The sequence below is a fragment of the Camelus dromedarius genome, chromosome 21, assembly GCF_036321535.1.
Source record: "Camelus dromedarius isolate mCamDro1 chromosome 21, mCamDro1.pat, whole genome shotgun sequence".
Classification (NCBI taxonomy): Eukaryota; Metazoa; Chordata; class Mammalia; order Artiodactyla; family Camelidae; genus Camelus; species Camelus dromedarius.
Genome location: NC_087456.1, coordinates 22,736,125 through 22,748,707, shown reverse-complemented (window position 1 = coordinate 22,748,707; position 12,583 = coordinate 22,736,125). Strand labels below are relative to the sequence as shown.

Below are 12,583 nucleotides of genomic sequence, written 5' to 3'. Positions count from 1 at the left end.
GAAAACAGGTGAACCCTCCAGCGCTCAGCAAAATTTCACTGAGCTGCCAAACTTGCAAATGCCAAAGCAGGGATCCAGAATCAAAGACTACAGCTGAGAGGTTTTTGTTTGGCTTTTCCCCACCTGGAACCATCTAACGCTCTTTTCTGAACAGGCTGTGTAATTTGTAGACAGAAAGTGCTGTCAAGCGGACTACATCTCATGATTGTTGTGTGTTTTGCGTGATGCTGTCCTGCAGAGGGAGGGGAGGGCAGGCAAGTGGAGAGAGGAAGGAACCTACTCATCACTCCAGGCCCCCGTCCACTCCACTTCGCCCCACGGGTTCCTGAGTCTGATCAGCCTCTCTGGACGGCCCCGGGAATCCACCTGCAAGGTCCACACACAAAAGCAGCTGAATGGCTGCACCCGCCCCTGCTGCCCTGCATTCGTGTCTGCACTGAAGAGGACTTCAATTCTTCAAACGCCCCTCAACAACCACTTTTATTTCCTCTTAACACCTGTTTTTCACAATCTAGTTGAATAAATAGCAAATCTAGCATAAAAACGAGTTTATATCTGCTTTCACTTGGATTTACTTTTTAACTGTTTTTTGTTTTGTTTTGTTTTACCACTTTAATTATTTCGGAGGAGGCAATTAGGTTTATTTATTTTATTTTATTATTTTTTAATGGAGGTGCTGGGGATTGAATCCAGGACCTAAGCATGCTAAGCATGCATTCTACCGCTAAGCTATACCTCCCCGCCGTCACTTGGATTTAGATTTTATAGTTGACTAGGAATGACCCAGTTCTTAATATATGAGACCTCCTGATAATAAATGGCCTCCAGCATATACTAGGAGCAGGTCCTATGGGCTAGGCCTGGAGCTGGGTGGGCATTTCACCTCCTGTAAACCTCAGGACAATCCTATTAGCTGGGTGCTGTTACTGTCTTCATTTTACAGCTCAAAACTCTGAGACTCAGAGGGGTTGAGTCAGCCAAGATTGCCTAGTTAGTAAGTGGCAGGCAGAGGCTGGGCACCCGGGAAGTCTGTCTCAAGGCCCATACTCAGGAATCCCTACCCCCGCCATCCCCCACTCTCGATGGGACACGCACCAGGAGCCCCCCTGCATGCATGTGCAGCCACCCACACAAACACGATGAACTGTCAGGCCTCCAGAGTCTTTCCTTCCTTCGTATCTTCCGTCATACCCTCGCCCCCGTTGACACATACATGCTCAATTCGTAACTGGGAATTAACTTGATTAATGAGCATATTTGTGAAACATAAACACATGTAATGAACATTCATGCCTTTTTAGTAAATAACAAAAATGGAGACAACCATCACATTTCCCTTTCTGCCTGGCCATCAGGAAACCCAAAACAAAATTAATTTCTCAACTGTAGCATTGTCTTTAGCCGAGACTGTCTGCGGCATGTTACCTGCTGTACGGTTTTACTGTGTCTATGTTTTGCATTGTAAACCACTGAAAATCCTTTTTGGAAGTCAGCAGAATATAGTCAATAAACATAATGGAAAGGGTAGCCCGTGCTTTCTCCTTGGGTTGGAGATAAGGAACATCCGCGTTCCTTCCCACTATTATACCCCACCTTGAGAGTTGGGGCACATATTACTGCCTTTTTTTGCTTTTGAGGATCCCATGGGTTCCCACTGCTGTCCCTGCACAAACATAGTTCTTGGAATGAGTATAGACAATTTCCACAACTTTCCTCCAAAACCTTCTCCCTCCTCCTGGCCACATCTCAGAGCAGAGCCTGCATTTAGTTAGAACCCATAGAGCTGTAGCTCAGAGGTGACGTTATCCATCTCTGAATGCGCAAGAGGCAGAAGGGCCCTTGTAATGAACGAGGGCTGAGTGCAGGTGGCGTCAGGAGCTCTGTGCGGTCTCTCTGGCCACACCTCAGCAGGGCAAGGGAGTGCTTGGGGGTGATTCCCTCTCTTTCTCCCCGGGATGCCCAGGGAGAAATATCACTCCACATTACCCTTCCCTATCCCCCAGCCCAGTCTTTACCTCTTCGACTCCCGTGATAGAGTATGCATGACTTTTAACCAGCTTCTGGCTCGTGATGGCCTCTGCTTCGGCTGCACTGGAGACCTGGGTTGAGAATAAAGTCGGCTCAGAGTGGCCGACCCTGACCTTGTTGAGGCCCGTCCTACAGTGCTTTCCAAGGGCAGGCTACCCAGCCGCGGGTCCCCGGCGCAGGGCTGGGGGTGCAGGCGCAGCAGGAAACCTCCGGTGAATAGAGGTCTCTCCATCCGGCCCCTCTTTGATCAGGCCTGTGGTTCCAGAACAGTACTGTGTGGCTGCCAGTCCTGGAATATGACTTCTCAGGCTTTAAAATGACACAGGAAACTGGGAAATCATTTATTCTCCAAGAGGGACCCCGTGCTGCCTGAAGAAGACTCATTATCCACAACACCCGCTCTGGAAAGGCCAGCCCTTGGGAAGGGGCTTCCCAAGGGTCCTTCCTCAACAGCCCCGCCCCCTCCCCAGGCCTCAGGCCCCTTCTCCACCAAAAACACACAGATCCTGCTGGGATTTTTACAGAGAGGAGAAAGGGGGATTGTTCCTGCTTTGTCATTCACATCTGTGAGATCCCAGGTAAGGGTGAGAGAGGGAGGAGGAGCCGGTGGAGGGACAGGTGATAGCAGACCACAGGACTGATAGCCTCCAGGCCTTGATCTCCGTGCCACCTCAGAACTGCATACAGCCAGCCCCCCAAGACAGGATACAACCCCGAGTTCAGAACCTCTTCCCTTTCCTTCAGTGATCTCAAAGCACATCTGAATTGTCAGTCACCTTATTTGTTTTCTGAAATCCCAAGATTACTTAGCAAAAGAGGATCAGAAAGGTAGGGCCCAGGATCCAGGGATCAAGTCTGCATTCTTAGGGCAATTCCTGCAGTCCTGAAGGGGTTCAGCCATTAAGGGAAATGGGGGATGCCTACAGTGTCTGAGTTTATGAGACCAACTCCAGTCCCTACCCACTAATTAGGTCTTAACTGGCTCCCACGTGCTAGGGACCAATGTGAAGGGGACTTGCCCAGTAAGTCCCAGACTCTGCTCTGGCCCAGAGCCTTCCTGGCCTCTAGCCCCCTGTCCCATCCCTTCCCTACCACACATGGGGATGGGGGAGCAAAGAGAAGCCATCCTGGCTCACGTCAATGGAACAGGCCAGCAGAGACCCCGAGCGGAGGGCTTTCCAGATGATCTGATACAGACTGGCTGGCGGCTTCTTCAGGTCATAAAACTCAGAGATGCCACCTGTGAAATCCTCAAACCCCTCCACTGTTGACCCTCCGGCAAGAGCCTCATAAGAACCGTTGAGCCTGTTGGAAAAGAAAGAACTTGGGTATTATCCACAACAACTAGCATCCCCAGCGAGGGGACCACGTGGGATGGGGCAGGAGGGTGCTAGGACGTGGTGTCGTCTGGAGGATAAAGGAGGGCTTTTGCCAATTTTGTCTGTGGGCCAGGAAGGTGCTTCGGCACAGTTTCACATGGCCTTCTCAGCACTTTGCTGGGAATGAATCTCAGATCACCTCTCACCAAACCACCCACTCTTTTAAAAAGCAAAAAGGATTCTTTCCGGAGTTGACCTTGGCTTCCTGGGTTTTGGGGAGTTGGAGGCCTGGGTCAGGTGAAGGGGGGCCCTCCCCCACGGCTGAGGAGCATCCTGTGGGGTTTGCTTCGGGAATAGGACTGGGAAGGAACAGGGGTTGCAGAAAAGAGTACCAGTAATAGAAACTCATTAAGAGAACTCAAAAGAAGCCTTTGAACACTGAATGGCAGGGAGAAGGACAGTGACTCCTGAGCAAAGGGTGGAGGCCTTGTTGAGTTCGATACCTAAGTGCATTTGCTTTATTATTCTTCTTCGTCCTACTTCAAACAATTCACATGGACCTCAGAACTGAGATGGGGGTTTGAAAGAGGAGAAAGCTGGGGCCCAAGAGGCTAAGTGGTGGCCCCAAGCCACACATTCATGTGGGACAGAGCCGAGCTTTAAGCCCTAGCCCAGATTTCTGTTTCTCTTAGTTAGTGAGGGTGGAACACCTGGGGGTCCCAATGCTGGGAGAGACTTGGGCATGGCACCTAGAGTTGGGGAGGGGCGGGGTCTCCCCGAGGAGACCGGGGAGTCTCCCAGCTCCTGCCTGCCCCACTTACTTGGCATAGGCCTTCTCCAGCAGCGCGCTCCAGAACTCACTGCCTTCCTCCGAGTGCAGGAAGAGCAGCTTCCCGTCCTTGGTGGGCAGCCGGTCGTCAACAACCACCTCCACCCACTCTCCGTACTGCCAGAACTGGGGGAGGGAAAACACAGCGCCTGCTCATGGGAATGAGCTGAGAGGCAGAGTGCGTGTCCTCAGTGGACCCCAGACGTGCCTTTGTGCTGATTAACATTCCAGCCTTGGCCCTTCAATCGATACCTTAAGAGCAGGATGTGTCTTACTTTTCCGTGCACATAGGAGATGCCAGCAAAAGCAGGAAACATCTAGTGCAGTGTCTGAGCTTGTGGATGAGAAAACTTGCCCAGCATCATGGGCAACAGTGCACCTGACCTGGGCCCACACCTCCTGACCCTCGCTCCCAGATGCCTTCCTCAAGGCCCCACGAGGCCTGGGGGAGACTGGAGGGGAGGGATGTGTGGATGATTGGACGGAGGACTTAAAACAATGGTTCTCAAACTCAAGTGTGCATCAGAGTCCCCTGGAGGGATTGTTAGAACCTAGGCTACTGGGCCCCAGCCCTAGATTTCTGATTTTTGAGGTGAGACCCAAGAGTACGGGAAGCGGTGTCAAGGGCTGTGAGCAAGACAACGATACCTGGAAATGGAAGATTCCCGCGTAGTTATCCTGGAAGTCCTGGTCCCTGGGGACCACGCGGTAAAGCAGCTCTTCATTCAAGGTGAGGGAGGCGATGGCCGCCAGAAGCCAGCAGTCACCTGTGCCGCGTCATGGGGGTACACACTGGTCAGGTGGGGCCTGCAGGGTCCCTTCTCTCTCTGACTCACTGCCTCGTTCAATCCAGTCACACCACACCCTTCAAGATCGGACAGACTCTTCCTCTAGAGTCTGGAGGTCCCACTGCCTCGTTGGAAGTTCTCTGCTCTTCCCTGCTGCCCCCACCCCCACCGCATGCTGACCGTGTCACAGGTCCTAAGCGCTCAACCAGTAGAGTTAAAAAATGGAAAGAAAGAGAAGAAGCAGCAAAGCATAAGTCTTTCTGATCCCTTAATAGCAACTTTAAGAAAACATTTGGTTGGGGGAAACACTGAAGCTATTTGGTCAGCCCAGGAAATGTGTGTGTGTGCATGCGTGTGTGTGTTCCTTCCTCCTCTTGACCTTGGATAACAGAGAGTAGCGTCTTCGGGTCTTTTAGAGCACTGCCCGTTTGTGCTTCAGAGCTCTGCGTAACAGCCGTGATGACCACTCACAGAGGCCTCCCTCCTCCCCTCCCTCCCGTGGGTGAACATGCCTTTTCCAGCCCTCAGCCTTTAATCCCTGCCTTTTTGACTGTATTAAAGGACACACCTGCACATCTGTGGCAACTCTCACTTTGGTGGCCATTCCCATCTCTCTGGCTAGACTAAAAGCACACCGGAGGCAGGCAGCGGGCTCATACTTTTCACAGACTCCAGCGTAAAATGCTTTATTGAATGAAATGATGTCGGTAGGAAATTGTCTGATGGGATCGGAAAATTTGTACCTTAATTACCAGTAAGAAAGTCTCGTGACTTAGCGCATTTTGTAGTTGGTATTTCAGACAGGGAGAGATAAAACAGCATAGATTAATACTGCATAAGACTAGAACCAGATTTGGAACTTGGAGCTACTCTCCTAGTTAATAAAGCTCCTACAGCATAGTGTATCCAGCTGGAGCAGCACTTCTCTGACCCAGCACTGCTGATGCTTTGGGCTGGATAATCCCGTGTTGTGGGCCGTCCCCCTGATGTGACAACCAAAAATGTCTCCAGACACTGCCAAGCATCCCCTGGGGCGGGGGCTGGGGGATCACACACACACACACACCCACCCTGATCGAGACCTCATGAGCCAGAACATCCACAGTGAAATCGGGGGATAAGGAAAGTCTGCCTTGGAGGGAGGCTGGACGAAATCGCTTTGCCGAAGTCTCCAGTTCACTGGAAATGATGCTGCGGATGATGATAATGATGTTTCTTTAATCTATTCCTACTAGAGTTTTCTGGGAGCCACTTTCTGCTTCCTGCTTCCTTCTCTCACTCCTGTCTTCTCTGGTTAAAGAGAAGTGTGACAGCCAGAGGAAAGCTCTGACTCGCTCCTGAAGGTCGGCATGGGTGCCAGGGGAGGCGCTCCTCTCACCCAGCTCCCAACACCTGTTCTTCTCAAGACCCCGGCACAGCACAATTAGACTCGGGATTTGGAAGAGTGACCATCTGACCTGCAGGCTCTGAGCTACACGACTACACTGTTCTTCTCCCCTCCAAATCATACTGATGCCAGCCCTCACTTCCGCAAGCAGAGGCAAACCTGGCGACGTCAGTCCCACTGGGTCCCCACGGACCCCACCCTGCAGCCTCTGTGGCCAGCCTCCACCCCACAGACCCTCCTCTGCCCTCTCCCCAGGCTTAGCCCTGGAGCACAGATGCCTGCCAGCCCTGGAGACATCTGGCTCCAGCTCTGCAATGGCCTTTTGGCATCCCCAGGGCTCCTGGACACTCTGAGCTTATTGTCACCTGCTCCCCCAAGCCACATCACTCTCTGGTAGTAGTGCCTGCCCAGGCTGGCCAGGCGGGGCACAGGGCCAGGGGAGTGAATGAATCAGTCATGTCCACACCCCCTGCATCCTAGCGGGACCCTCCATTTATATTCCAGTCCTCTTCAAAGCATTCCGTAAATCTCCCCCATCTCACACCAGCCTCCAGCCCTCCTCGGAAAACATATCTCTGGGAGGTTCCCTTCCTTCAGGTGTAGGGATTAATTCTTATATGTCATTCTCACTCCCCAACACTTGGTAAGCATTGCTCATGTGGGACACCGGGATAGGAGAGATGTAGATGACGTAGTCCCTGCCCTCGGGGAGCCAACAGGCTTAGAAGAGTCAAAATCACATGGCCTTTGCATTCGGAAAGCCTGGATTTAAATCCTCAGGCCCCAGCTTGTCTGCTGAGTGACCTGCAGCCATCCTTTAACTCTTATGATCCTTGGTTTTCTGATCTGTAAATGGGTTTGTACCTCACAGTTTATTGTATGGGATCATTTCATACTGAGCAAAAAGGACTTATTTATAACAAGAGGGATTTTTAAGAATATACGTAAGTATCAACCTCCAGTTGGGTAGAGAGGACATCAGGACATAAAAGATAAAAGATGCACATGGAAGTACATGTAAGAGCAGACGTATTTTTAGAGTGCCTCTTGAGTATCTTCATTCATGGTCCCCTATGGGTAAGCTAGCTCCTCTCTGCCCTGACCCACCTGCCAATACAGATTCAGAGAAGGCAGACAGGAATGAGCAGTAAGAGGTGGGCTTCAAAGCTCCAGAGCAAGGAGGCGGTGCCCAGATGGGCTGAGGGGAGCTCAGGGGACAGGGCTCTTGGACCCTCCCCAGCTGGGAGAGAAGTTCTGCACCACAGAGGGAGTGTGCAGCCCCCACAGGATCAAGAGAGTGGGGAGCAGTGATGGACAGCGATGCTTGTCTGGCTCTCCAGAAACCCTCTGAGTGCCCCTATGGCCTCAACAAATAAAGGACAGAGGCCACCAGTGTGATGCCAGCAGTGGACACCAGCAGAGGGCCAGGGCAGGAACCAGGCAGAGCACCCCTCAGCAGACACGCCAGTGTGCATGCAAGGCCCCAGCCAGTCAGTCCTTCAGCGCCATCTTAGAAAGGACAAGGCAGAGGAGAGAAATCTGGAGGACCAGTTACCCTCAAGGGACTGAGTTATACCAAAAAAAAACTGTTTCAACTATTGGACTGGACAAAGTTTTAAGCTGAACTGGACACAGTTTAGTTCCCCACTTCCCTAGGCAGGGACCCCGAGGAAGATCAAAGCACTTTTAGATCTCAGATACGTGCTAAGTGACTCCAGAGAAGCTGGCTGAGATGAGCTTTCGGAAAGTCTCCCACAATCAGCGACACTTCTGCTCAGAAGGGACAATTCCAGTGTCCTTTGTGTTTCCAGGGCAAAACAGGAGCCTTGGTGCCTCCTGGAACAGTAGGTGAGGGTTCTCAGGCTCTATCTGCAGTGGTCTCTTTCTCTCAGACAACTCTGAATCAAAAGTAATGCATCCAGGAACAACAGTCACCCTCACAAGGCAAACACGAGCCCCCTATGCCAGGGCCTGCTCTGCCCGAAGCCCTTCAGTGTGACCACCTCCTGCTCTGAGTCGGGTGGAAAGCACCGTTCTCCGTGCCTTCTTGGAACCTGCCCATGTACTCTGGGCTAATGCACCCTGCACATCTGGCCCACAATAAAGCCTGCCAAATCCTAAAGTAGGTTCATCCAATGGTTTCTGGGCAAAGTGAGTTCTTACAAAATGGAGATGAGAAAAAAAAAAAGGCAGACTAGACTCAGCCCTTTACCCTCCAAGAGTCTCCCTGAAATCACATAAGCCCCACCTTTGTTAGTATCCCCTCTACAAGAAGGGTGCCTTCCTACATTTGAACCTTTTTGGCTTGGCACCAGATAAAGAGGGTATTTAATTCCCATTTTCCAGATGAGTAAAACTGAGGCCCTGAGCAGATAAGTGACCTCTCAAGGTCAGTGAGTATCGGAGCCAGGTTTCATCCAGCAGGATGATTAGCCTGCTGCCTTCCCACACCTGCAGAACCCTGGGAAGCTAATGAAACGGCACTATCCCACCATGTGAAACATAAGCCCTAGACGCCTGGGCAAGACGCACAGCTTCTCCTTAGCCTCCCCTCGGCCTCATTTTCCATCTGCCTTCACCACCCTTCCCTAACCCCCCCCAACTAACCTTTGCTTCACCCTCTGACCTCCTCACATAGTAGCATCTACTTACATCCCAATAGCATAAGATAGTTGCTACTCCTTGGAGTTGTTATGAAGATTAAGAAAAATGAGAGAACATGTGGAAAGTGCTTAGCTCAGTGCCCGCTGCAGAGAAAGCCTTCAATAAGCCTCCACATTATTATCAGTTATCACCCAACTAATCAAAAACACAGCGGAGCCCAAACAAGTGAATCAACAAACATTTATCGAGCGTCTACTCCTCTACAAGAAAACTAACACAAAACTTATTCTAGGAAGTGGCTGGTACAATTCCTGCCACATCCCATCTATGCAGCCGACTCACCATCCGGCTCCCGAGTATCTGCCTCTCCCCCGGTTTCCTCTCTCAGACGTCAGCACCACCAGTTTCTCACTTTCTCAAGCCTGGGAGTCATTCTGATTCCTCTTCCCCTCACTCCACTCATATCCAATTGTTTCCTCAATGCTTTTGATTTTATTCCTAAATAGCTCCCAAATCCGGCCCCTGCTCTCTAACACCCCTGCCTTCTCTGTCATCAGGACTATAATGGACCCTCTTTCCCCCAAAATTCATTATCCAGGAGCTGTAGCTAGAAGGTGGCAGAAAAAAGCAAACTTGCCGTGAAATGAAAATATTCATGCATTTGCACTAAAATAACCTCCTCATTTAACACTAGTAACTGTCCCTACCAACGGCGCTGGTCTCCCATGCAAATATACCACGCAAAGCGGCTGCCAAGGGACACTGAACATTTGGCTAAATTTGCAGGATTTCATGAAGTTGAGGAAAGTGACACTGGAGACCTGCTCCCGAGCCAGTGCTTGAGGAGAACCTGGCAGAGTTACAGTGGTGACAGCCGAGGGAGAAAGCCTGACTGGGCTCCAGGCACAGTGGGCACTTCAAAAGGGAACGGTGTGAGCATCAAAGACTGAAAAGGGACCTTGGGGAAAGCAGTGAAGCCTTGAACGTTTCCATGCTTCTTCGAAAGTCAAGGGAATAGTGGAGGGTGTCACATCCTGCTGTCTTGTAATTTTTTCAGAAAAATCACACCCCTCCCTCAAAAGTCAATAGTTGATGCATTTCGCATTCTAAGGCCTAGCACAAAGCTGTGATTATTACATGAGCAAGGCAAAACTGAAGAAAAAACTTTTCAAAAATTTTTGTATCGTTTTTCAAAGTCGTACACTAACCAAACCTTTTTAGCAACTGTTTACTAAAGACTGAGACTCTCTTCCAATACCAGTTGTCCTCAGACAATGAGGGTTTCTCATCTTGCTATTGTCTGCCGCCTCATGTTGCGTGCTCCCCACGGCAGCAAGTCCAGCTGAACTTGCCCCTGCTGGCGAGTCTTCCACCCTGTCCCATTGCCCTTAGGAATTAAGTCCCCAGTTCTTCCCCCAGCATCATGGCCCTGCATGATCTGGCTGCCCTTCTCTTCCCACTCTCAAGAGTCTGCACCCCTGCTCCCTCTAGGCTGCAGCCCCGCCACTTCTCTGCAAGTCTTGTCCAATGCCCCACTCTTTCCAGCCGAAGGAAGGGCCTTTGTATTCCTTCTGCTGCCTGGATTCCTCTTTACTAGAAGAGGAGAGACAGTGTCAGTTTGTTCAAAGAAGACACTTAACAAATATTTGAAAAATGAAGGAGCGAGCTGTGAAAGTTCTTCCCTATTCTGACAAATTCAAATGTCTGATAAGCCACACATCCCTCGCTCTTGGAAGCATCCACCGCCAACCAGCCCTGGATCTGCCACGTGATCCCCACCTCCTGCTGTATTTGTCAGTTAAGAATCAGGCACCCCTTACTGGAATGTCTTCTTCATTTGATGACTGCACTAGAGCAAGCTACCATTGTTCTAGAAGCAAGACCCCGGAGCACATCAATCCCTGGCATGGCAGATGTCCAAAAGCCCTCAGCAGGGGCTGGGGTCCTGGGGTAATGCTGGGAGAAGCGTCACCCATGCAATTTCAAAGATTAGCCCCAAATCCTCCTGGTATTTTTCTGTGCAATGGCGATGACTCCTTCTGGCAATTCTCATTTTTATATCCTCCAAATCACCCCTTTCAAGCAGCACCACATATAATAAAGCACACTAAATAATCCACTTCTGCGACCCCCCGTAGGTCACCTCGCCTCTCCACTTCCTGGTTCCCATGGCTACCCAGAAGGCTTCCCTCACACCTGACAGCAGAGCTGGGTGGGAAGGGCAGCTAGAACACATTGCAGCGTTTGGCCAGGATAATTCTGGGCCAGTGTTGTCAGGGGGGTGTCTTCAGCTTCCAGGAGCTGCAGAGCACGCCCAAGAGTTAATGTACTTCAAAAAAGAGGAGAAAATAGGAAAGGTTGGCAGGTCATCTTTTGAATCAGAGGCCATTGGGCTTTACCTTCTAAGTTATCAGTGGGGAGGAAAAAGGAAAAAAGAAAACTCTTCACAGCTGAGGGAATGTATTCAGATTATTACAGAATTTCTTTCTAGTTGTTCATGGAGCCCACCAGGCCAATTCTCATCTAATTTCTGCTATTGTTCAAGGAATAAGGCTCAATGGTGTGAAACTGCTTCAGGACTTCCTCCCCCACCCCCTCGGCTTTAAATTATAACTTTAATGCTATTTAGAACAAATTTATTGGTAGATTATAAAAATGGAGTTGATTCACTGGAGGGAAAAAAAATCAGTAAGTAAATACATTTGGGGCTTATGTAAATACATCTCAGAGCCAGTTTCAAGGAAGTGGCTCCCTTACTGAGTTTAATTATAATACCCTTTGGATTAAAAAATAAGACAAATGCTAGAAGCCTGGTTCTAATGGAGAGAGAAATAAACAGATGGGGGTTAAGATTGATCCTGAGCTCTGACCAAGACTGAGGTGAAGAGTGGTCCTTCACTGCTTGTGCTGGGGCAGAGCATACGAGGTGTCCAATGACCCTCCCAAAAATGATTGTAAATGGTGTGGCATCCCCATATCGGTGCTGGGACCCTGAGTCTTCCAAATGTTCGTGTGGGGCCTCAAAGTGAGTCAAATGTTAAACACAGCATAATGGGAGGGTCTTCATGGCAAAAGGAGGACAGCCGTCCAGGCTCACACATATTAAGAGATGAGGTAAAGTGAACTCAGATATAAAACGCATGTGAGCCCAGTGGGGTGGGTTGTGAACAGAAAACAAGGTATTTTTAGGCTGGGAAAATATCCTGAGTACTGAGTACAGTGCCTAAGAGCAAAAAGATGTAAAAAGAGACAGAAAGGAAGCAAAACTCTTAGAGGGAGGGGCAGAGGGGACTATGGCCAGGTCGGTGGGCCGGCAACCACAGAGAATGCAATTTCAACCAGCAGCCAGTGCAGGCGCGCCTGGGGCTCATCTCAAAAGAACAGTGTTTCTCCAAAGACCAAAGTAAGGCCAGCAAGCAGCATTTCAAGATCTGAAGGGAGAAAGCCAGCTGGAATGCTTGAAGTCCAAAGGGTCAGGGCCAGATCCAGGCCCAGCAGGGCCTTGGGGTAGAGCGAAGGGGATAGACCGGTCACAACTGGCTTGCAGATCTGTGCTGTTCGGCTGGTGCAGTGCTGGCCTGCAGAGTGATTGATATGTTTGAATTGGGAGGTTTCACATAAACAACCA

General features: G+C 50.3%; 1 protein-coding gene across 1 annotated transcript in view; it reads right to left on the bottom strand.

The window, feature by feature from the left end:
• CAPN8 (calpain 8) overlaps positions 1–12,583 on the bottom strand; it is a 55,216-nt gene that overhangs the window by 27,382 nt on the left and 15,251 nt on the right. Inside the window, exons 3-7 of the mRNA XM_010992741.3 lie at positions 4,825–4,943; positions 4,169–4,302; positions 3,165–3,333; positions 2,016–2,099; positions 281–366 (exon numbers count right to left, since the gene is read on the bottom strand). Coding sequence (XP_010991043.2) covers positions 281–366; positions 2,016–2,099; positions 3,165–3,333; positions 4,169–4,302; positions 4,825–4,943 — 592 coding nt within the window. The remainder of the gene's footprint in view (positions 1–280; positions 367–2,015; positions 2,100–3,164; positions 3,334–4,168; positions 4,303–4,824; positions 4,944–12,583) is intronic.